This window comes from Leuresthes tenuis, unplaced genomic scaffold (assembly GCF_036924035.1).
Source record: "Leuresthes tenuis unplaced genomic scaffold, fLeuTen1.0.hap1 SCAF_1, whole genome shotgun sequence".
Classification (NCBI taxonomy): domain Eukaryota; kingdom Metazoa; phylum Chordata; class Actinopteri; order Atheriniformes; family Atherinopsidae; genus Leuresthes; species Leuresthes tenuis.
In genome coordinates, this window is record NW_027325355.1 from 4,939,745 (window position 1) to 4,964,698 (window position 24,954).

General features: G+C 42.4%; 3 protein-coding genes and 2 non-coding genes across 7 annotated transcripts in view; 2 read left to right on the plus strand and 3 right to left on the minus strand.

The window, feature by feature from the left end:
- LOC140294513 (protein NLRC3-like) overlaps window positions 1-24,954 on the minus strand; it is a 1,060,349-nt gene that overhangs the window by 701,775 nt on the left and 333,620 nt on the right. The gene's annotated exons all lie outside the window — the stretch shown is intronic.
- trnaq-uug (transfer RNA glutamine (anticodon UUG)) lies at window positions 1,296-1,367 on the minus strand. Its single transcript has one exon. It is a non-coding gene; the product is annotated as a tRNA-Gln (tRNA).
- On the minus strand, window positions 7,250-7,413 carry LOC140297501 (U1 spliceosomal RNA). The gene has a single exon (XR_011913230.1). It is a non-coding gene; the product is annotated as a U1 spliceosomal RNA (small nuclear RNA).
- LOC140296237 (zinc finger BED domain-containing protein 5-like) lies at window positions 7,739-9,713 on the plus strand. The gene is made up of 2 exons (XM_072379708.1): window positions 7,739-9,257; window positions 9,382-9,713. Exons 1-2 carry the CDS (start codon window positions 7,739-7,741, stop codon window positions 9,711-9,713), a joined length of 1,851 nt encoding a protein of 616 aa, XP_072235809.1.
- LOC140265576 (uncharacterized) overlaps window positions 21,356-24,954 on the plus strand; it is a 180,399-nt gene continuing 176,800 nt past the window's right edge. The window contains exons 1-3 of one of the 3 annotated variants that reach the window (XM_072379765.1): window positions 21,356-21,492; window positions 22,273-22,383; window positions 22,468-22,495. In XM_072379765.1, the coding sequence (XP_072235866.1) occupies window positions 22,316-22,383; window positions 22,468-22,495 (96 nt within the window). In that variant the 5' untranslated portion in view covers window positions 21,356-21,492; window positions 22,273-22,315. Of the gene's footprint in view, window positions 21,493-22,203; window positions 22,384-22,467; window positions 22,496-24,954 lie in introns of those variants that run through there. The other 2 variants (XM_072379330.1, XM_072386246.1) reach the window with 2 other exon arrangements.

The following is a 24,954-nucleotide window of genomic DNA, read 5'->3' on the forward strand; positions in this document are numbered from 1 at the left end:
GTCATGAGTCAGAACTTCTAGTCGGGTTCAGGGGCTCCCCTGGAAATTTATTTAATTCCATTATTTAAATCTGGCCATTTTCAGAGTCTTAAAGGAACAAAAACAACATCATAATGACTTTTAGGTTTATTTGTTTAGTTTGTTATCAGAGAACATCAGCCTCATCCTAAATGATTTGCAAATGAGTTACAATGTAAAACTGGAGAATGAATTTCATCAAGTCATGGATTAGGAATAAAAAGGAATGAACTGTCCCGGGACAGAGGGATAATATATACAAATTAAACTTTGATTCATGTTTCCTTGCTATCTGATTAGGACGCTGGGCTGCAATACAAATATCTCCACATTAAAATGCATTTTTTCTCACAGTCATCTACCACTTAAACTGCTCTCCACCTACATGTTTAGCTTGATGTGCTCCTCTTTCAGTGACAGGTGTGACTGACTGACTCACTAACGGTAACAACATCAAAGTCCGACTTGTGTGGTAGTTACCATAGCGACAGTGCATGTTGTCGATGACGCGCAGCACGTCTGCCCAAACTGAGCCACTGTTTTATTAAACAGCCCTACTCTTGGCTCTTCAAATATAAAATCACCACAATTTCAGCAACAAAAAAAAAATTAAAAATACAGAGGACACGACCTCGGTGTCCTCTATGGTAGTTACTGCCTTGCTCCTATGATTAGATGGAGAGGACAGCTGATTTTCCTTTGCCTGCCTTTTGTGTTGAAGGACTGAGTCACACAGTTTTATCAACCACATATTTTATTTTTTGGACGTTTTTGAAAGAGTATCCATACCAAGGAGTAAAATTGTACAATACTCTTTTTCCTAAATCAGTACCAACTTGTGCGCACCGCATGGAGTTGGCGCTCAGATCCCGGCCGGCAGAAATTGCTGCTCCTTGATTGGATGATTGGTTGGCCCATGGGTGGGCACCGGGTTAATTGTGTAGTTCTCCTTGTTGCTGATTGTTACCATGGGATTGTTTTTCCTGTTTCCTTCTCCTTTGGCTTCTGTGTCCAAATTCCAAATGGAGAGCATGGAAAAATATATGCATTGCAAATGAATATGCAAGAAGAAACCAAATAGATTCAATTAGTGACACCCAGAGGTGAGAAGGCAAATAGCACAGAACCTCTCAGCTGAATGTTCCACTTTTTCAACATTAACCAATTTAAGCCCTCTCTTTGGAATTGGTCAATCACACACTCTGGTGTGACTGGATAACTGACTAACCTCATCCACTCATCTTCTTTCCAGAACACAAACATGACAGCACAACTGAAGGTTCCACCGAGATTTGAACTCGGATCACTGGATTCAAAGTCCAGAGTGCTGACCTTTACACCATGGAACCCCTTCCACAGGCAAACTATGCTCTTATTCATGCAAATGCTTGACAACATAAAGGTTAAATTTTTCAGCGGTGCTCTTACAGCTTGTATTCTTAATATGGGCACGACAGTTAAGCAACACATTCTGTATCTTCGCTGGTCAAAGGTTAGAATTCGCCTGTCACGCGGAGGAATGGGGTTCGATTCCTTGACAGGGAGGGTGCCATTTTCGCTGAGCAGCTGGTGGTTCACCAAAGTCCATTTCACACCTCAGCATTGGAGAATCTCTTGAAAACGTCCAAAAAATGACTTTACGACAGAGATTATCTGCTGGAAATGCATTCTCACAGAGCTCCAGAGTGGTGCCTGGGGACAGCTCATAGGACGCAGGGCGGGATCCGCTTTTGTACGATGCAGAACATTTGCTGTTTTCTTTCCAGCATGTCAAGAATAGCAGATGAGGCTCCCTCCTATCCATAATTATGAATATGTTGATGTTGCCATCAGTAACGTGCAGTCATACATCTACACACAAGAATGAAATAAACAGAGTTGGAGCAAGCAAAGACCTTCCGCGTGTGAGGCGAACGTGATAACCGCTACACTACGGAAACTGTTGCCGTGCCTACTGTTGAGAATTCCAACAGACAAATAATAGATAGATTTATCCATTATCATTTTTTAGTTGATGTTAATCATCAAAAAGTCCATTTTAATCATTCTTTTGGAAAGTAGTGTTTCTACCATGTTTGAGAGAAAATGGCCTGGGTGTGCAGGCTTTTGAGTAGTCAAACCCCAGCTGGTCGAGGCGGGTGGCCACCCTTCCTGAGTCTGGTCCTGCCAGAGGTTTCTTCCTGTTAAAAGGGAGTCGTTCCTTTCCACAGTCGCTCAGGCTCGCTCAGGACGGGAGATTGGACTGAAGACAAGTTTAGAGAGAGAGAGAGAGAAAGAGAAAAACAATAACAATAAAAAAAGATCTGTCAGTCTATCAGACCATTCCACAGCTGTACTTTCTTACCGCCCGTAACCAAGCGAGAGGAAGAATGCGTGCTAATTACTGCACCCGTCCCGCTCATAGACGTCACTTTTTTCTTGACGCATTTGGCGCGACCCAGATTCCAACGACACTGGAGCGGGACTGCGGAGCGGGGGTCTGACTCTGAGGTAAGTGCAACTTCTTTTTTGGGCAATAGTCCCATGCAGAGAGTAAGCCATCAAGTTGGATAATGGAGCAGTGGGCTATGTTGTTGATCTCATCAAACCAAGTCGAACTTTCTGCCCTCCATGGTGCTGATTTCCTGCTATTTCTCCCCATTTATCTCATCCCTCTACCCAGTGCTGTCAGCTCCTTTTGATCCAGACCCACTGACTGATTTCCTAACTTATGACATGAGGTTACCGTGGCTTGTGTGTCACCAACTCAGCAGTTTTCGAGAGTTTCCGAGCTGGGAATTAAAACACAGGGACTGTACCGTATTTTCACGACCATAAGGCGCACATAAAAGTTTTAGATTTTCTTCAAAATGTGCAGCGCGCCTTATAGTGCAGTGCGCCCTGTCAGACAGTGTCTCACTCCTGCGCAGGAGTGTTGTTGTAAGGCGGACATAGTAGAGAACGTTGATTGTACCGGTATATAAAAGTACAGGGGTGTGCGTTTAAACTGAAGGCCATCAACTACGCGGAGGAACATGGGAATCGAGCAGCCGCGAGAGAATTTAAGATCAACGGATCGATGGTTCGCAAGTGGAGGAAGCTGGAAAACGAGCTCCGACAGGTGAAGAAGACGCAGCTGAGTTTCCGTGGAAATAAGGAGAGGTGGCCCAAGTTGGAGGAAAGACTCGAGCAGTGGATCATCGAGCAAAGAACGAGTGGGAGAAGCGTTTCGACGGTCACCATTCGACTTAAAGCGGCAACGCTAGCAGAAGAAATGAAAATCGAACATTTCCAAGGAGGTCCGTCTTGGTGCTTTCGTTTCATGAAACGGTGCCATTTTTCCATCCGGACCAGGACTACAGTAGCGCAGAAACTTCCAGCGGATTATAATGAAAAGCTGGCCAGCTTCCGCTCCTACTGCTTTAAACATATCACCGATAAACACATCCAGCCCAGCCACATCACTAATATGGATGATGGATATGGACTTTCGACATCACGGTGAGTCACACTGTGGAGAAGACTGGGACCAGCGCGGTAGCGATACGCACAACGGGGTACGAGAAGTCTTCTTTTACTGTTGTGCTAGGCTGCCATGCTAATGGACAGAAACTGCCGCCTATGGTGATTTTTAAGAGAAAGACTTTGCCTAAAGAGAAGTTTCCAGCTGGAGTTATCAGTAAGGCAAATGAAAAGGGCTGGATGGATGAGGAAATGATGAAAGAGTGGCTGCGGGAGGTGTATGTAAGAAGACCAGGTGGTTTTTTCCACGCATCGCCATCGCTGTTGATCTGTGACTCTATGCGTGCCCATCTCACAGCCGATGTGAAAACACAAGTTAAGCAAACGAACTCTGAGCTTGCTATCATTCCGGGAGGCCTGACAAAGGAACTCCAACCGCTGGACATTGGTGTGAATCGGCCGTTCAAAGTCAGACTGCGAGCGGCGTGGGAGCAATGGATGACTGATGGAGACCATAGTTTCACTAAGGGTGGAAGGCAACGCCGGGCAAGTTACGCCACAGCTTGTGAGTGGATTGTAGATGCTTGGGCTAACGTGTCTGCTAGCACTGTTGTTTGAGCTTTCGCAAAAGCCGGCATCATTTCCGAGGAGCCACACGGCTTTTACAGTGAAGACAGAGAACCTGGCATGTTTGATGGAGATTTAGCACAGCTGTTCAATGCAGAAACAGAAGATGAAGACTTCGATGGGTTTGAGTTATGACGCACACTTGCTTGTTCAACCGTGTTTTAAATAAAGCACAAACAAACTCAGTTTTGCTCCCGATCTATTTTTAAATACAAAAACTTGTATGCTTGTGTGGATTGTATATAAAACTCACGCCCTATAATTAGGTGCGCCTTATGTGTGTTAAAAACACAGTAACGGCACACATAACTGAGACTGCGCCTTTTAGTACGGTGCGCCGTATGGTCGTGAAAAAACGGTATATTTCTACGGGCTCCACCCACGCTGTGGAATGGCTTCTCCACGGCCTGCGGCGTCGGTCGCTTTCCACCGGGTGCACCGGCTTTTTAATGTATATTCTCCCCTCCTGATTTAAATAAACACTTTTTTGATGTAACTCCAACTTTAAATAACTTAATTATTCAATTCAAGATCAAGGCAAAACTTGTGCAATATAAATAATCAACATCTCTCTACAATATTTTTTCTAGGACAAGAACCAATCTGAAGTTGTGACTCTCCTGGCAAGTGAGTGTGATGAATGGGGACAAATCTACCCCCTGCTGAGCCACTTGGCAGCAGTTGCGCTGGTCAACCCAGTTTCCAGGGTAAACTGTGAGAGAGACTTCTCCACAATGAATGGAGTAAGGCAAAATGCCATGACCAGAGTTTCTGAGTGGTGTGCCTAATATTTAATCCATTTACAGGGAACTGGATACATAACCAGACTAGGGTACAAAATGTGTGTTCCAAAGGCACCTCCTGCTTTCATTCCTTTTGATTAATTGCAGTTATGTTCATTTTTAGGTGAAATCAGACCTCCCTAATAAACTTCAGCAACTGAGTTAGTTTTTGGTATTGTTTTATTCTGAATTAAATTTAAAATACTTCTGATATGCCTTTGTAAGTTCTTATTTATCAACGTATGTTCATATACAGCAATTTATATCCATGGTCTCAAAATGCACTTAAGTGTGATCCATCAGGCTTAAAAACGTACACACACATTAAAACCCCCGAGGGTCAGAGACTCTCCCACCACAGTCTCCTAAAATCCTGGGAAACACTTGATCAAACAACTGCAGAGTAGTGCAATCAAACAACACTGACTCAGTGGCGCAATAAGAGGCTGAAGAGGCAGGACAGTAGCATTCTGCTGCAAGGGGTCAACCTGCCTGACTCCCCAGAGTACAGCTGGACAGGCAGTGGATAAGCAGAAGTCAGCAGCTCAGAGGCAGGTGTTCAGTCAGCCACCACCTCCAGCTCCTGTACTTTTAAGCCCCTTCATTGTGCCAGTTGTGTTTGTCATCCCAACTGGAAACAAACAGATTGTGCCGTCTGGTCCCCTGCCCTCACCTCCGCCAACCCAGAGAGCGTAAGAGCACCCGCACAGTGGAAAAAAACTAATGCCGTCAGTGCCACCTGCCGCGCATAAAAGAAAATGGCCATGGGCAGTATTATGGGAATATATACTGTCCCAAAAATAACAGAATGTCTCTGGAAGAATGGATGCAGGAGATGAGGAGAAAGAGGGAAGAAAAAAAGTGTTTCAGATCATTCTTTACATGTTAATATGCATGTAAATAGTTTTAAAAGAAAAAAAGTCTTAATTTATTGTTCTAATTAGTTTCTTTTGTTAATTTATTGTATTTATTTTGTTTTGTTTATCTTTTTATTAATTTTATATTGTTTCTTGTTCTAAATGACTTAATAAAGAAAGAAATTAATAACTTTAAACATTTTCTGTTTATTTATTGTATGTATTTTATTTTGGTATTTATCATTTATTTATTCATTCTATTTTATTGTTATTATTGTACTCTTGTTGCTCTTGTTGTAATGTTTCCTAAATTTAATTATTTTCTATATTTGTTCATTTATTGCTTTTACTTTATTTGTTATTTATCTTTATTTTTTCTATTTCTAATTTAATTTATTCCTGTTTTTATTGCTTCAGGTTTAATTTCACACGTGTTTCACAGTGTTTGTGTGTGTGTGAAATTAGTTATAAATTTGTTACATTTCAGTGAGTGTCTTCAGTTTTTTCAACTCATTCATAGAAGACGACTACATTGTTGCAGTACTCAATTCAGAAATGTAAAAATTACTATAAAAGTACATTTAGTTACATTTGATAACACTTGGTAAAAGTTTGTCTCATGTCCAATGGTGGACTCGAACCGGCGACCTTTGGATCGAGAGCCTCCTGCACTATTCTACAGCAGTGTCAATTTAGGTTAGATTTCTCAAATGAATACACCAGACTGTGTGCTTTTACTTGAAATGGACAGCAGAAACACAAATAACTACAAGTTCCTTCCATTTTTTTCCACTCATTTTCTCAAAATGTCTTCTTTTCCTTCATTTTTCTCCTTCCCCCTTTTCCCTCTTCTTTCGCCTCAAATACAGACTACTGCTCCCCTGCTTCAGCTCAGTCAGCAGAGCATCAGACGTCTAATTTGAGGATCCACAAGTCCTTGTTCAGGTGTATAAATTTAATCTGCCACTTAAACTGTGCTTCCCTCTATGCCTGCACTCCATTTCTACACTGTCACCTCTGACAGAGCCTGGCTAATGGTGTTCCTTCTATGTAGCTTATTGTTAGCTGCATCGTTATATCCTCATTTGTAAGTTGCTTTGGATAAAAGCTAAATGCATAAACATAAAGTCATAAAGCCGGCTGTCGACAGTTGAACACATTTTAAAAACACACGTGAAGAACTAATTCGCACAATAGTCTCATCTTTCAACTCCACTTTCCTCTGGTTCAGCTTGTATATGAACAGTTCTGCAGTTAAAAGCTAAAATCCCAAAGCAGAGTGGAGCTTCTGTGTTCCCTGAGGACTGACTGATCTCCGCAGTGAATTAATCTCTTCCCAGGATGCTGTTTCCACTGGAGCTTTTCCCTGCTCCAGTCTCCCCAACAATTAATATCTGTTGTGAACAAAATAAAACAAGTAAAGAATCAAGATTGAACCGATGTAAACTGATGTGAAAAACTGTTCCATGTAACTGTTTTTACCTTAAGCTCTGAGAATTTATATTTTACTTTATACAATTTTATCAGAGGAGAGCGCGAACGCGGTCCCCCACTATCAGAAATTAAGCAGTTGACATTCCCACAATTGGGGAATTCACAAAGGTCAGAACAGCCTCAGTGCAATGGCTGAGCCTCACCTTGGGAGAACCATCTTCTTGATCATGGTATCTCCCCTGTCAAGTAAGTATGAGTTGTTTATCTCACTGAGGGGGGACTGACTCACACACATACTCAGCACACTGACGGTGCTAACAGTCTATAAGCTAACTACACCAGAGGTTACAGAGGCTGGGATTCTATCTTTATAATTTTTTTTACAATAAGCTTTTTGAAAGATACATTCACCAGATTAAATGTTGGAGAAGTTCAAATGAAAGGAACTCAACATTTGCCGAAAGCTTGACTGGACTCTTGTGCATAGTTACGGTTGCTAACGTAGGATTGGACAGAAGCCGTTTGTGGGAGGGAAACTTTCGCGCCGATGGGTAGCAGACGAGCGGAGGCAATAACAACATGGATAAATTTGTGACACGGACCACAAAAGTTGTCGAACCAGCGCCAGCAGAGAGACACAAACCAGACGGGCCTCATCAACCAAAAAGCCAACCAAAAAGGAAATATGATGAAGGGTATCTTGCTCTTGGATTCACGGCAACGGCGGTGGGGGCAGAGGAGAGACCCATGTGTGTTCTGTGTCTTAAACCGCTAGCAGCAGACAGCATGAGACCCAACAAATTAAGAAGACACCTAGAGACAACACACCCCAGTCACGTCAATAAGTCCATTGATTTCTTTCAAAGAAAACTGGCAGAATACCGTCAACAGGAGAATCGCATGATAAAAGCTGCATCAGTAAACGGTAAAGCACAGATGGCTTCATATAGAGTTGCATACAGAATTGCACAATGCAAAAAACCACACACAATTGCTGAGCAGCTCATTCTCCCCGCTGCTTTAGACATGGTGTCAGTTATGCTTGACGAGACAAGCGCAGCTAAATTAAAAGCTGTCCCACTGTCAAACGACACAATTGCGAGACGTATATGGGACATTTCAAGTGATCTTGAGGAACAACTAATAGAAAAATTAAAAGAAAGTCGTTTTGCATTACAAGTGGACGAAGCTACTGACAGCAATAAAGACTGCCTGTTCATCTCGTACGTGCGCTTTGTGAATTGCGAGTCACTGTGCGAGGAGTTGCTCTTTTGCAAATACATAAAAAATAGAGCCACAGCTGATGAGCTGTTTAAGATCATGGACAGTTACCTCAAAGAACACCATCTTAAATGGGAAAACTGTGTGGGCTTTTGCTCTGATGGCGCACAGACCATGGCAGGGTCAAGAAAAGGGCTGCAGGCGCTAATAAAGAGGGTTGCGCCAGATGCGCACTGGACGCACTGTGTTATTCACAGGGAAGCGCTCGCGTCAAGACAGCTCAGCCCTGAACTAAATGAGGTTTTGACAGAAGTTGTGAGCGTGGTGAATTTTATCAAAATCCGACCCCTGAAAGCGCGACTGTTCTCCGCACTTTGTGAGGAAATGGGAGCTGATCACACATCTGTGCTGTTTCACAGTGAAGCAAGGTGGCTCTCCCGGGGTAAAGTGCTGTCGCGTGTCTTTGAGCTCAGGGCAGAGATTCGGATGTTCTTGGAGGAGGAGCACATGTATGAGGCTGCAAGCAAGTTCTGTGATGAACAATTTCTGCTTAAACTGGCCTACCTCAGCGATGTGTTTGGCAAGCTGAATGAATTAAATCTTCAGCTTCAAGGCAAAGACAAGCACCTACCTCACCTGGCAGACAAGATCACAGCATTCTCCCGAAAGCTCGAGGTATGGGGCAGGCGCCTCGATCAGCCAAACATAGATGTCTTTGAGAACCTGAGTGAAGTTGCTGAAACCACTGATTCTGGAGCCACCACAGTGACCCCATGTATTAAGCAGCACATCTCTTCCCTGAGAGGATTGTTTAAAAAATACTTCCCAATCAACAGTGCTCAGTATGCCTGGGTTATGGATCCATTCAATGCAGCAGGTTGGTATTTTGACATTTTATTTATGATGTTTGCTACCAACTAACTGGAATGGATTGTTGGCAAACAGATTTGTGTTTATTATGCAATGACAAGTAAGCTCATTTATTTATATTCTGCCTGCAGCACCTGCTGATTTTAGCTCTGCTGAGGAGGACCAGTTAATTGAGATGACATCTGACTCCACCCTGAGACTGAGGTTTAAGGCTCAGACTCTGAGTGAATTCTGGTTTGGAGTGGAGAGGGAGTATCCACTCATCGGGCAGAGAGCTGCGTGCATTCTGCTTCCCTTTGCAACACCATATCTCTGTGAGATGGGCTGTTCAGCTGTTGCTTCACTGAAGACAAAATACAGATCTCAGCTGAACATTGAGCATGACTTGAGAGTGGCGGTATCAAGCCTGCAACCCTGCTTTGAAAAGATGTGCAATGCAAAACAGGCTCACTGCAGCCACTAATGCAGGGATAACAATCATATGCTCACTTGTTCACCTGTTTGCCAAATGTATTTCTCTTCTTTTCTTTTTTTAACAGATTGCAAAGTGGCACTTTTATTTTCTCTATTTTTGAACTTGATGGAACTTATGACACAGCTGCACTTTTTTTCTTTATTTTTGAACTTGCGGTTATTTGATGTTGTTAGAATTTAGATACAACAGGATGTTACTTGATGTTACTTTAATAAATTGAAACATTTTAAGCTTGTAGCTTTGCTGTGTTCACTTGCTCACCTGTCTTGTCAACCTTGTCTTGATGTTATTGAGTTAGAATTTAGATACAGCATGATGTTACTTGAAAATGTTCAGCTTGGCGTATTTCACTGGCATTGTGTTGGGACGATGGGGCCAGGTGGGGTTGAAAAGTCCCGCTTGTCCAAAGTGGGGAATGAACGAAAAAGTTTGAGAACCACTGCTATACATGTAGATGTCTGGAGGATCCTGGATGCACTCCAGGTGTCGCCGCTGCGCCGCCCACATCTCATCAATGGCCGCTGCAAATACAAATGACGTACAGACACACAAACCGATTGTTATGGAGACTTTTTTATGCCACACAACTAGTATTAATGTTGTAAGTTTTAGTGTCAGGTCTTTATACCAGGTGTCTTGAAGAGGCCGACTCCACTTTCATCCAGCCCCGCGGGGCCTTTCAGTTCCTCAATGGCCAGGTTGATGAGCCTAAACGTTTCCTGCGCCCCTTGTGTGACCCGTCGCACGTGATGTTTCAGCTGCTCCCTGGAAATAAAAAGGCGGATGACGTCCTCATCTGTCACAGCCTTCAGAGCTGTCGGGTCCTTGGCTCTGACAGCCTTGATGAGGAGCTCCATGTCTGCGCGGTTGTACGCCAGCACCGCCCCAGCAAGTGCAGACTTGAACACTGCGTACTTGGAGTGAGACTCTGTGCGGACGGCTGCATCGAAACGGTGAATCCAGTGAAAGATGTCCAGACGCACAACCATTCCACTGTCCACCCAAGACTGGAACAAAGTCTCCACAGCTGTTGGGCCCTGTGCGCGGCAACAGCCACGGTCCACATACAGGATGCTGGGGACAGGTTGGTTGGCCAGCCGAAACCTCTCCATTACTCCACGGCACATAGGTCCCAGCTTCTCTGTGGACTCCTCACAGGTCAGCACAAAGGTCACTATCTGGGAGTACTCATTTCCAATGCTGGTGAACCTGAGCCGTGACCCTCACCAGACAGCTTCTTCACTACCTAAAAACATTTGGAGTTTGCATCCCAACTTAGTTGCTTGTTCTTCTATAATTTAACAGTGCATGACAATATGTTTATAATAGGAAATATGTTCTGTATGCCACAATCTATGATTGCGTTTTGATTTACATACTTTCTTGGTGGAATCCATCTTTAGCACAGTGCCAAAAGTGGAGAGGATCTGGCTCCTGTAGTCCTGCACGTTGTCGGCCTCTGCCAGCAGGAAGGCGTGGCGCAGGAGCCGTGCAGACGGGAGATCTCTTGGAGGAGGCGGAGCCTGAAATGTGTGACCTACTGCAGAAACAATCCCTCCAGGTTTCACTAAGCTCATAAGGAGTGTGGTGTACAGGTCTTTGCACTGAAGGTGCTTCTCCGTGTGGTTTTCCTGTATCTGACGCCACACCTGGACCATAGTGTTCCCTTCGGTTCGGTCCCTGAGAAGACGCACAACATTCTTGTCCACACCACGCCTGTTAGTGGAGGAAAAATTGGTAACTTTAGGTCGGTTCGAATAACTTCTTTAAAGACTGACACGTGCACACACGATGCTGAGTGTACTCACTTGCTAGTGAGGACGGCAGGGAACACAGCTTGATGTGCCTCGCTCAGTTGTGTTATAATAACAGGATCCCACGCAAGCCACCGACCTGTTGTGCCACCTTCTCCACCCCTGGCTCTTTGTGCAAGGCCCACAGCACAGGACCTCCGTCAGCATCGTGTACCAGTTGGATACGTCACAAATGTGACGTACCTGGAGTACAGATCAGCGAACAATATATAATAACAATAATAACATATAACAATATATAATCAAATCAAGAGGATTTTCAAGGAACTTTTGCATGTTTAGATACAATGTAATCATTATTCAGCCATGATGCTTTTACTCTAACACAGCTGAATTGAGTTATACCCGGTGGTGGTAGCCAGACTTGTACAGGTACACATTACGACCCTTTCCAACACACTCATCGCCACGAGGACACTTCAGGGAACATCTCCAGACTCCTACAGGGCGCCACGCAAAGACACGGCTGCGGAAAAACAGGTGTGGTACAGGCAGAGCACCTCCGACGAAGCCTGGAGGTTCTGGAGGGGAAAACCACATGCGGTCTGACTTCATCACCCTTCGCCTCTTGAGCACACCAGTGATGTCCTTGTAGAGTTGAACGGCAGTGAAGAGACCTCTCTCTGTGTCCTCCTTTAGCCATGAGATGTCAGCTGCTGGAATGCCGTTTGGGTTTTCCCAAAGACGTACCCAGCCCTCTAACTCCACCTGTAACACGCACAACACGTACAAAGCAAAGTTGTTTTTATCATTTGTAACATGCAATGATACGTTATGTTTGCATTCACTGTAAATGTTACTTACAGGTGAGTCACTTAGAGGTGGTTTCAGTGGATAATCCTCGCCTTGGGATGCGGACGGGGCTTCAGTTGGCTGTGCAGCAGCCGGGATCCTGGATATGTACTTCTTGTGTGGCTGCTTGGATGGTGCAGTGGATTCTGGCTGCTTGGATGGTGCGGTGGATTCTGGCTGTTTGGATGGTGCGGTGGATTCTGGCTGCTTGGGTGGTGCGGTGGATTCTGGCAGCTTGGGCAGTGAAGAGGGGTGAAAAAGCCTTTGGAAGACACTGGAGTCTGGCTGCTTGGATGGTGCGGTGGACTCTGGCTGCTTGGATGGTGCGGTGGACTCAGGCAGCTTGGATGGTGCGGTGGACTCAGGCAGCTTGGATGGTGCGGTGGACTCAGGCAGCTTGGGTGGTGCGGTGGACTCTGGCAGCTTGGGCAGTGAAGAGGGGTGAAAAAGCCTTTTGAAGACACTGGAGTCTGGCAGCTTTACCTTGTCTCTGAGACCTGACTCCTGGGACTGGGTAGAGTCTAAAAATGTATAAATTTTTGTTATCTTATATTATGACTTATTTACATAAAACGACTTCATATAAATTGACTGATGTGTCTTACTTACGTTCCACAGCCTCGCATGCAGCTACCATCTCAGCTTCATCACCGGGCCATAATGAAGGACTATATTTAGAGGTGCTTTCCTGCAGTTGCTGGACAATAAGGCAGTGTAACAATCAGAATGTATGATGTACCACGTTTCAGTTACCAAACACACACAAGCATACTTACAACACTAAACACTCACCTATTTGAGTATTTGTTATTTTCTGTGTAATTCTAACCTTTCTCTTTCTGAACACTTACTTTCTCCTTCTCATAAATATATTTTCTGAACCTCTTCATCGTCACACTTGTGATGTGGGTCACCGGTGTGTTCAACCACCTCCTCACTGAGCTGTAGGCCTTCTGTGCTCTGTCTGTCTCGCTGTCAGTGAACTGCTCTGGCTTTTTCTTTATTCTTCCATGCTGACTGTAGAGCTCCCACATCTCCTGAAAGCTGCTGTCCTCGAAGCCTTTCTGACCATAGATGCACCTGTCGATGTTGGCCTCAAGGACAATGGAGACTTGTGGGAAGCTCTCTGCATACTCAGTGAGGAAGTCTTTCACCCACTGGTTCACTGCTTCTCCTCTCTTTTGTGTGCTTGCCTTCTCTACCCTGTGCTTGTCAATTATGCTGGAATGATATACATTACCTTAATTCAAACAAGCATCATTTATATCATCTGACTGTGACAAACAGATTAGTAATTGAACCAAGAATGAAACAGATGTGTAAACATGCCACCAAATTTGTCTTAAATCTAAAATGCTTACTACTTCATGTAGCCCATATCGTTTGCCACAAGCCAGTGGAACGGTGCATTCTTGTATTGACCGAACGGCACTGGCAGCTTTCCCAGGCACTGCTGACGGGATGGAGCAGTGATACCCTCCGCCTGAAGGAGCTTTTCTGCGTGGGCCAGGGCAGTGGCTTGGTTCAGCAGCTCCGGGGGAGGTGTGGGGAAGACCAGCCTTTTATCCCGATAAAGACGGGCCTCTTTGCTCGCCATCAGAATGGCCTGTTGCCGATTTCCAGGAGCATCTGGGTTGGCAATGCGGATTGTGGGGTTTGCCATCTAGATAGTTAAACAATGTTATTCTCCAAAGGGAAATTTATTGGAGCAGCAATTCATATTAGCAGTAAAGTGGCATTACATCTTGGTATTAAATGTCTGTCTGCCTATCGAGATAAGATAAGAACTTTATTAATCTATTAATTTATCAGTGCTATTGAGAGGTTGTATTGCACCAGATAATGAATGTAATTGTACAAGGTAGTAATAGTAATGATAACACTGAATAGTGACAATAATGAAAAGTGAATTAATATTGCACATACAGTTAAAATATTGCACATTGTACATTGCACATGATATTGAATGTCTATATATCTGTTATACACACACATGTATAGCTGATATGTGGGATATATATTGATATATGTGTATTCCTGTATAAATATATGGAGAGAGAGAGATTTATGTGTGTATGCACACACGCGCGCGCGCACAAAAACATACATACATACATACAAGCATACATGCAATGCATATATTTGGTTTGGTTGACCCCTTTAACACGATAACGACTATAAACAGACGTTTCGGTAATATGAGTGTAAGAAAGAAAATGTTTATGTTTAAAAAGCGTCTTCAGTTATAATTTACTTTTTACTGAGTGGGAGAAGCTTCTTATATTTACCTTTCAATGAAAAGGTTATCACAGAAAAACACTACGGTTAACTCCGTCAAATTTGTAGCAAATTACCTTTCTGTTTTTCACTTCTTTAACAGATAAACTGTCGAAGTCGTTAGCAAAAACAATGTCCAAATGTCGCTCGCACCGTCTCTTCGCTTTCTCTGATATGTGATTGGCTGCCTGGTGAGTCCGGCGAAACTATTGGTAGTCTACGGTCAAAGTTCGGTGAGCCACCTGATTGGTCAGTTGTCTACGGTCGCGTTATGACATCCTGGTGAGTCCGGCAAAGCTATTGGTAGTCTACGGTCAAAGTTCGGTGGGCCACCTGATTGGTCAGTTGTCTACGGTCGCGTTATGACTTCCTGGTGAGTCCGGCAAAGCTATTGGTAGTCTACGGTCAAAAGTCGGTGGGCCACCTGATTGGTCAGTTGTCTACGGTCGCTTTGCACGACCGTAGAACGGACACCTGCGAATTCCCCAAATGTGGGAATGTCAACTGCTTAATTTGTGGTAGTGGGGGACTGCGTTCGCGCTCTCCCCTGATAAACTTGTTCAAAGAAAAATATAAATTCTGAGAGCTTAAGGTAGAAACAGTTACATGGAACAGTTTTTCACATCAGTTTACATCGATTCAATCTTGATTCTTTACTTGTTTTATTTTGTTCACAACAGATATTAATTGTTGGGGAGACTGGAGCAGGGAAAAGCTCCAGTGGAAACAGCATCCTGGGAAGAGATGAATTCACTGCAGAGATCAGTCAGTCCTCAGGTAACACAGAAGCTCCACTCTGCTTTGTGATTTTAGCTTTTAACTGCGGAACTGTTCATATACAAGCTGAACCAGAGGAAAGTGGAGTTGAAAGATGAGACTATTGTGCGAATTAGTTCTTCACGTATGTTTTTAAAATGTGTTCAACTGTCGACAGCCGGCTTTATCACTTTATGTTTATGCATTTAGCTTTTATCCAAAGCAACTTACAAATGAGGATATAACGATGCAGCTAACAGCAAAGCTAACAATAAGCTACATAGAAGGAACACCATTAGCCAGGCTCTGTCAGAGGTGACAGTGTAGAAATGGAGTGCAGGCATAGAGGGAAGCACAGTTTAAGTGGCAGATTAAATTTATACACCTGAACAGGGACTTGAACCCTGGAACCTCAAATTAGACGTCTGATGCTCTGCCGACTGAGCTGAAGCAGGGGAGGAATAGTCTGTATTTGAGGCGGAAGAAGAGGGAAAAGGGGGAAGGAGAAAAATGAAGGAAAAGAAGACATTTTGAGAAAATGAGTGGAAAAAATGGAAGGAACTTGTAGTTATTTGTGTTTCTGCTGTCCATTTCAAGTAAAAGCACACAGTCTGGTGTATTCATTTGAGAAATCTAAGCAAACTTGACTCTCTGCTGTAGAATAGTGCAGGAGGCTCTCGATCCAAAGGTTGCCGGTTCGATTCCACCATTGGACATGAGACAAACTTTTACCAAGTGTTATCAAATGTAATTTTTAAATTTCTGAATTGAGTACTGCAACAATGTAGTCGTCTTCTATGAATGAGTTGAAAAAAACTGAAGACACTCACTAAAATGTAACAAATTTATTACTAATTTCACACACACACAAACACTCAGAAACACGTGTGAAATTAAACCTGAAGCAATAAAAACAGGAATAAATTAAATTCAAAATAGAAAAAATAAATGACAAATAACAAATAAAGTAAAAGAAATAAATGAACAAATATAGAAAATAATTAAATTTAGGAAACATTACAACAAGAGCAACAAGAGTACAATAATAATAATAAAATAGAATGAATAAAGAAATGATAAATACCAAAATAAAATACATACAATAAATAAACAAAAAATGGAAAATGTTTAAAGTTATTAATTTCTTTCTTTATTAAGTCATTTAGAACAAGAAACAATATAAATAGAAAAAATAGAATAAAAAGATAACTAAAACAAAACAAAATAAATACAATAAATTAACAAAAGAAACTAATTAGAACAGTAAATTAAGACATTTTTTTTCTTTTAAAACTATTTACATGCATATTAACATGTAAAGAATGATCTGAAACCATTTTTTTTCTTCCTCCCTCTTTCTCCTAATCTCCTGCATCCATTCTTCCAGAGACATTCTGTTATTTTTGGGACAGTATATATTCCCATAATACTGCCCATGACCATTTTCTTTTATGCGCGGCAGGTGGCACTGACGGCATTAGTTTTTTTCCACTGTGCGGGTGCACTTACGCTCTCCGGGTTGGCGGAGGTGAGGGCAGGGGACCAGACGGCACAATCTGTTTGTTTCCAGTTGGGATGACAAACACAACTGGCACAATGAAGGGGCTTAAAAGTACAGGAGCTGGAGGTGGTGGCTGACTGAACACCTGCCTCTGAGCTGCTGACTTCTGCTTATCCACTGCCTGTCCAGCTGTACTCTGGGGAGTCAGGCAGGTTGACCCCTTGCAGCAGAATGCTACTGTCCTGCCTCTTCAGCCTCTTATTGCGCCACTGAGTCAGTGTTGTTTGATTGCACTGCTCTGCAGTTGTTTGATCAGTTGTTTTAATGTGGAGATATTTTTATTGCAGCCAGCGTCCTACTCGGATAGCAAGGAAACATGAATCAAAGTTTAATTTTGGTTAACTCCGTCAGTACCGGTCGTCAATCAATTTCCACCGGTTGAGTCAACATTCATTTTGCGATTGAAATGTCAGCGACGTCTTCGATTGAAAATTAAACGTTTATTCAGTGTTGATTTGTCAACGTTGGATGCTGAACCTGTTCTATATTTCTGCCGGATGCCGGAGCACAACGCAGCAACACTGCACAGAGCAGCTCGCGCGGGACAGGAAGTCGTGCGCAGAAACAAAATAAAACACCCCGTTAATTTTGAAAATAATAATAAATCATTTTCTGTGGTAACTTGCCCTTACTTCATGAGTCACCATAATGGTCCTTCAAAAAGCCTCAGAATGCCCCATTTTTACCTCAAATTTCAAAAGCTCTGCAGCGCCCTCAAGGTTTTTTTTTTTTAAGATTTCTGACACATCTGAAAACATGATGTTGAAATGGAGTATTGTTTTCATTTCTATCAGTTTAGTATTTGACTGTGTTTATAGATTCACGAGTTTTATTTGTCACATACATAATCATACATAGTACAATGTGCAGTGAAATTTTCTTTTTACCTGCTACCAAGAATTAAAGATAAGAATTTAAATATAAATATGTCGAAAAAAAAGAACTTGGCACAATAAGTCCACACAAAATAAGAAAAATGCTTCAGTAAAAAAGTGTAGAGTGTAGGGTATTAAAATATAAGTGTAAAAATGTACAATATTAACAATATTATTGACGTTAGCATTAAGGTGCAGGTGAGTGAGATCGTCCAGTTTTTTATATTCTTCACTAAAGGGAAAACAGGACAGGGAGGAAAAGGCTGAGCCAAACCAAGCTCATCTTTGGGCCAAGCAGCAAGAAGAGGAGCAGTGATAGAGGGAGAGCAGGTACTCTAAAAGGAAGAGACTATGCCAGACCTGTATATGTTTTAAAAGTCAGATGTATAATGCAGGATAATTGAAGTAATGTGTAAGATTATAATAGAAATGTGTTCAAAAGCTGGTTTTCCTTAACAAGAGTGAACAGATTAGGCACTATCATCAACATGATAGTGTAATAGGGCTTGGGTATCTATTTTAAATACTGAAGGAAATATGAAGCATTTGTATATATTATCCCTCTGTCCCAGGACAGTTCATTCCTTTTTATTCCTAATCCATGACTTGATGAAATTCATTCTCCAGTTTTACATTGTAACTCATTTGCAAATCATTTAGGATGAGGCTGATGTTCTCTGATAACAAACAAAACAAATAAAAGTCATTATGATGTTGTTTTTGATCTTTTAAGACTCTGAAAATGGCCAGATTTAAATAACGGAATTAAATAAATTTCCAGGGGAGCCCCTGAACCCGACTAGAAGTTCTGACTCATGACCTCAGTATTTTTTGGGCCCTGCGTACGGCCCTGGCCTTGTGTTATTTCACCTTTAATCAGTGTTCCAGCAGTGGTGGAACTGCAGAAAGGATCAATGGAGATGAAAGTGTGCATCACAGAACTCGAGCCCAGCTGCATATTCAAGCTCTTAGAAATGACAGTAAAAGCAATAATAACAGAGCGAGATGCTTTGAAGATGCTTTTAGCATCAATGTGCAAATGAATCTGAAACCAAACCCAGTCTAAGTGCTCAGAGACCAGCGCTCATCCAGTTCCTGCAGTCAATCCAGTGTCAGGATACAGCAAAAGGTTGAAAAGAATCTGTTCCCCAGTATGAGAGATGACCTGCAGAGCAGAGAAAGGCACATTTGTACCAGCAGCAGCAGAAAAGTATGACCTGCTGATAAATGTGTGGGCGAAATGGCCAGATGAGTTTATTCTTTTTATGTTCACATCATAGCTGCTAAATTGTGTTAAGTTTAGTGTTATTTAAGTGGGAAATGTTCTTTTTCAGCGCTATTTTTCCATATTTTGCAAGCTATTACGTTAAATGTTTCAGTTTTCATGTTGATCTTGTTCTCTGGAGTTCTGTTCTTTTTCATCTTGAAATTAGTTCCCTTTTGCACATCAGTCAGTTTGCTTCCTGTTTCATTTTGTTTGCTCAGTCCCTTTTGTTCAGTTCTGCTTCTGCTTCACTCCTGGTTGCTGTTACTGATTGTATTAGTCATCGCCTCCCTCAGCACATGTATGACCAGGGCTGCTCATTGAGTTCTGAATGAAGTTCTCATTCCTCTGACTCCTGCATGTGAATCTGGGTCCTCCTTCATCTACGAGCCGGTTAAGTTTAGATCACTAGAATTACCAGAAGAACCATCCTGGATTACTCGTTTCACTGATGTTCCTGTTTTGCACATGAAGGACCACAATAACTGCTCAGCATATGCAAATAGTTATTCAGGGGAAGCTCACGTACAATCAAGTCCACATGCAGCAACAAACTGTGGGGTAGATAATCATCAGCAGAGAGCCACACAGGCACCTTCTGATAGCTTTTACATTTTCATACCCCACTAAAGCCACTTCACTGCAGAAAGAGACAGTTCTTTACATTTCACCACCACTCAAACACAACTCAGCTCACTGAGGCAGAATATTGATCCTAAACTGATTAAAATCCTCTCTGTGGTCACTCTGGAAGAACACAACTGGCTCCAGTTCCAGCACTGGGAGAAGTTTGCTGCTGATGGTTTGATGTGAGAGCTGATAGAAGAGTCATGGACAGTTAGAGATGGAGCTTTGCTCTGGCTCTCATATTCCCCACACAGAGTGGTTTTAGTGTCCTCACACTGATCCATGCTGCTGAATTCACATCAGCTCACACACTTTCTACCTTCATCTGCACCTCAGCTGCAGCACGGTGATGCCCCTCAGTATATTTAAGATTAGTTAAAGCTGTACTCTTCATATTGGACCCTTAGGTGCTGTAACCAGAGATTATTGGTGGTTACACACATGATTTAAAACCCTTCCCTTTGTATTATAAATATATTAATTATGTTGATCCCTGTTGATCTCCAAATAAAGTTAAAGTGTGGAGTCTGAGGCAGAGGAAGCTGCTGGATTTCTACCATCAGTCCAGTAGATGGAGGCATGGAGCTGCAGCCCAGCACACACAGCATGATTCTGATGATGATGAAGCAACATCTCCCAGTTCACTTTGACTGGAAGCTTTAGTCACCTCAACATTTTGAAGACTTACGCTTTAGTTTTAGAGGATTTTTTAACAGGAAATGCAAACAATGACAAAACTCTAAATGTTTGTTCTTAAACTACTTGAACTAAACCAAAAAGGAAAGAGGAAACAAGACTAAATGTTTTCCACTTGGATTAAACACAACAATAAAGTAAAACAGGAAAGTTACTGAAGACAAAGCTCAGACTCACAGTTTGTTCAAACAGAGCGTTAAAGAAGAGGACTCTCCTCTCCACAGACTGAGGCACAGCTGAGCTGCTGCCTGCAATGAGTCACAGCTCCACCCCTGATGGGGGCAGGGCAGGTAATAGGTGGGGATTTTCTCACCAACAGCAGGATTTGTTAATATTATTCACAACAATGGAAATAATTCAACATCACTTCTAAAATTATTCATGTTAACCACATGATGTTTTTATCAGTTTCTACTGAAAATGATCAATAAATCACAAACTTTCACACGATTCACATCCAGCCCATAAAAGTTTATCATTAGTCTTATTTTTATTATCTTGTTTTGAACACTTTTGATTGGATGTTTGCTGTCAGAAACATTTAAAGTGTTTAGCTGCAGTCCAGCAGCTTCTATAAGTCACAATAACTTCACCTGATTCTCTGACATCAAGTGTTTCCACCTCACCTGTAACTCGTGTACCAGCAGTGACCACTGAAAGAGATGAATTATCACCAAACATGAGTCAGCTTTGGTCCTGAATGCAGCACATTGAAAGCTTTTTCCCTCACACACAAACTGGGAAAAAAACACTTTTCAGTTTGCCTTGAAGTCTTCACCAGAGCTTTGGTTCCAACGACATGAACAAATTAATAATTTTCTTCAGTTTTTTATGTCCAGGCGCTGATCAGTGATCGGACTGAAGGCCTCAGCTCTGTTTAAGCTGTTTGCTCTGCAGGTTAATTATTTATGAATTAAAGTCATATAAAGCTGACCTCTGATCACTTTAAGACTCTTTTATGCTTTGCAGAGTTTCAGAGTGACGGCAGCCTGCAGACACAGAGGACTGATGTCGGAGAAGCAGCAGAGGATTTCCTCTTCTTCCACACAGACCTGGTCCAGACAGCAGAGAGCTGCAGAGGGAAGAAGTTCATGGAAGAAGCTGAGTAAGTGACACTTTGATTCATTTAACAAAGTCTCTGAGCAGAGAGAGATTTCCTCTGCTGATGAGACACAAGTCATGTGAGCTGAGAGTAAACAGCAACAATCAGTGTGTGTTGATGAGGAGCTGCAGCTTGTTACCAACATGAAATGTTTCCCACTCAGTCTGCTGCTGTTTTCTCCTCCAACAGAGGAACTCTGGCTGGAATGTGCTGTTCACTGACACTCTGTTCATCACTGCTCTCTGAACACACTCACAATAGAGTCCTGACATGAGATCCAGATTAACCCTGGACTCTGATCCTGTTGGACTCTGATACTCAACCTGTTTTATGAAGGATCATAATTCAGGTGTGTCTGGAGCCTGTGTGTGTGATCATGTGGACTCATCAGTGAATAATATTTAACAGAGAGCAGTGAGCGCCCCCTGGTGGTTCCTGTCAGACTGCAGTGATCCTGCAGGATGGATTTCTGGAGTCCTGCTGCTACTTATCTACAGTATAGCTGTTCATGTCAGTTCAGTCCTGCATTCAGCCCATCAGAGTGTTTCAGATATCAGATTTATCATCGTGCTGCAGGTTCAGATAATCAGTGTGTGTCACTGAATGGAAATGCTTCATCATCATCATCATCATCATCATCATCAGGATCATGATGTCTGTGCTGCTCCATGCCTCCATCTAGTGGACTGATGGAAGTACAGTAGCTGATCTTTTTACAGCCCAAATGATGGAGAGGAGGATTTGAGTTGATGTGCAGATGAATGATTTGTGTTTCCTCTGCAGATGAAGGTAGAAAGTGTGTGTGAGCTGATGTGAATTCAGCAGCATGGATCAGTGTGAGGACACTAAAACCACTCTGTGTGGGGAACATGAGAGCCAGAGCAAAGCTCAGAGGTGAGATGACCATCTCTAACTGTCCATGACTCTTCTCCATGTCAGAGCTCAGCACTCACATCACCAAACCACCTTTATTCACAGGAACCAACCAGAACCAGAACCTGAACCAGAACCAGAACCAGAACCAGAACCTGAACCTGAACCCAGCTGTGTGTCCCTTAAGAGCGACCAGTCAAAGGATTGGTTGATTAATTTCCAGCATGATGTTCCATCAGCCCAACAGTGAGTATCTGTCAGTATTCAGTGGAGGCTGCATCATGTTTCAGATGATAACCAGTTTTCAGCTGAATTACTTGAGACTTGGATCAGTTCCTGATGTCTCTGATGAGACTAATTAGCTGCATCATGTGTGTAATGTAATATTTTAGTTCAGTCCTGCAGCTCTTTATTAAAACAAAGGGAGAATATTGCTGAATATCTGTCCACTGATGTGGCTTTTTCACAGGATGCTGATTATGTAGTGAACAGGGCGGCTGATGTAGAAATATTACGTTCTCACACGTTGTGTTTAATGACGTCAGTTTAAAACGACCTTCTGAAGAAACAAGAACAAAACGACCAAATCAACCTGTAGCTCCCAGTCGAACAAAGATGAGCCTTACTGATGTTTATTTTGTTTTATAATTTTCTCAAGCATGTGCCACTCTTAAACTAACGTAAGAGTGGCAAACATATATATGTATATATATACATATACACACATATATATGTATATATATATATGTATATATATATATACATATATATGCATATATACATATATATATACACATATATATGTGTGTATATATATATATATATACACACATATAAATAGATAAAAGAAATTAAACGTAATTTTTAATATTTCCAAATTACACCAATTAGCATGTGCTATACTAATTTAATGCAAAACATTTCGGAAGTACACAGAAATATACTTTGTTCCTCCTTTTCAAATGGTGCTAAACCTTACCTTTAGCCTTTTTATTTGTTCTGATTTTAACTTTGAACCAAAGTTCGTCCTTTCCTTTTGTTGTTGTCCAATGTTCTATTAAACTACATTAATTACATAGTTTCAAGTCCTTCAAAATAAAGTACTTACGGTTCTACAGAAAATTAAAAAATGATAGCGCCAAAAAAAGGAAATTTTCTCAATTCATTGAGAACAATAGGTGCATTCGGACAGAGAGTTCTAAGAAGGCAGTTCTAAGAACTGTCCACCTCGAATTTAGTTATAAGAACTGCCCTTCCCCAGGGGAACTGTTTCATTTTGCATTCACACATAAGTCGGGGACCTTGGTCGGGACTGATGTGACGCAACCATCTGCAACCGTGACGTGTTACTTTAGCGCCACTCAACAACAAAACAAAACCTGCAAAAAGTAAGGAGAGAAGAAAAAACAACACCACCAAGAAGCTAACATGGAGAGCGAGGAGGCCACCGTGTTCATGGTCTGCGTGACGGTGATATTAATCATGGACGATCACATCAGGCGTCTCAGATGGTTGGAAGAGGCTGGAAGAGCACACAGAGAGTCAGGAGATGAAGAATCGAGCATCAGGCGATACTTCTTTGTTTCATGAAGGAATGAAGGAGAGCAGAGTGCCGCAGACAAAGGAGACGACGTGCAAGTTTAACTTATTAAACAGGTGCCGGTTGTGTCCGTGTCGTATGAGTAAATATTTCAGTCAAGGGGCGGAGCTACCAGCCACCAAACACCTATGTCATGTGTTCCTATGGAACCCAGAAAAGACCCCGCCTCGGAGAAGGAGCTAAAATGGTTCTAGGAACTGAGGGCCGTGGTCCCTAGTTCCTGTATGTCCGAATGCACGAAAAAACGGCCTAGTTCCTTAAAAGGTTATAGGAACTGCAAAAGGTTCCTACAGTGGGAATGCGCCTAATTATACCCCTTTTCCACCGGTTCACACAGATCCCAGGCACCTTAATGACATGTCTGTGAAATTATTTGGTCAAATTCCTCACAGATTAAAAACAGCAGCCCTGTCTGTAGCACTCTGCTCTGAGGCGGTCAGATTTTCATGCTGCGGCTGCTAATGCTCACTCCGCCCCTCGGTTCGGCATCAGGCTGAGGTTGAGCACAAGCACTGGTCATGGCTGCCCACACACAGTTGCAACCTTATATGTTTGAGCCAGAGTCAGACCCTGAGAATGTATATACTCTTAATATAACACAACCTGCTGTATAAATAATTTATTTCAACATCGTTTGTACCTGCATGAACTAGCGGTTAGCCTTAGCTCGTGGTAATTGGACAAAAGAAACACAAAGCACACTTACATCGTCTGTCCTTTCCCCATGGATGACCTCTTTTAGGAAAAGTTTTGCTGCCAGTCCTGCATTGTACTGACCTAAATTGAGGAAGCAGTCCATGTCAAAATATTTGGCACACACAGATAGGTTTATGCCGACCGTGACAGAATGAATCTGATCACACAAACAGTAAAGACTAAGTCAGGAAACCATGCTGAAAGCTCAGAGCTTCAGTCTTCCTGTTTTCTCTCAGTAAAATTACATCCAGCTTCCAGTTTCACACACCTGCTGACGTCTGCCTGCAGAGTGGCAG

Excerpts from the sequence above, each read along its gene's own strand:
- LOC140296237 (XM_072379708.1), top strand. The coding sequence starts at position 7,739 with ATGGATAAATTTGTGACACGGACCACAAAAGTTGTCGAACCAGCGCCA. Across the intron at positions 9,258-9,381 it reads GGATCCATTCAATGCAGCAG|CACCTGCTGATTTTAGCTCT; the intron begins GTTGGTATTTTG and ends TTCTGCCTGCAG.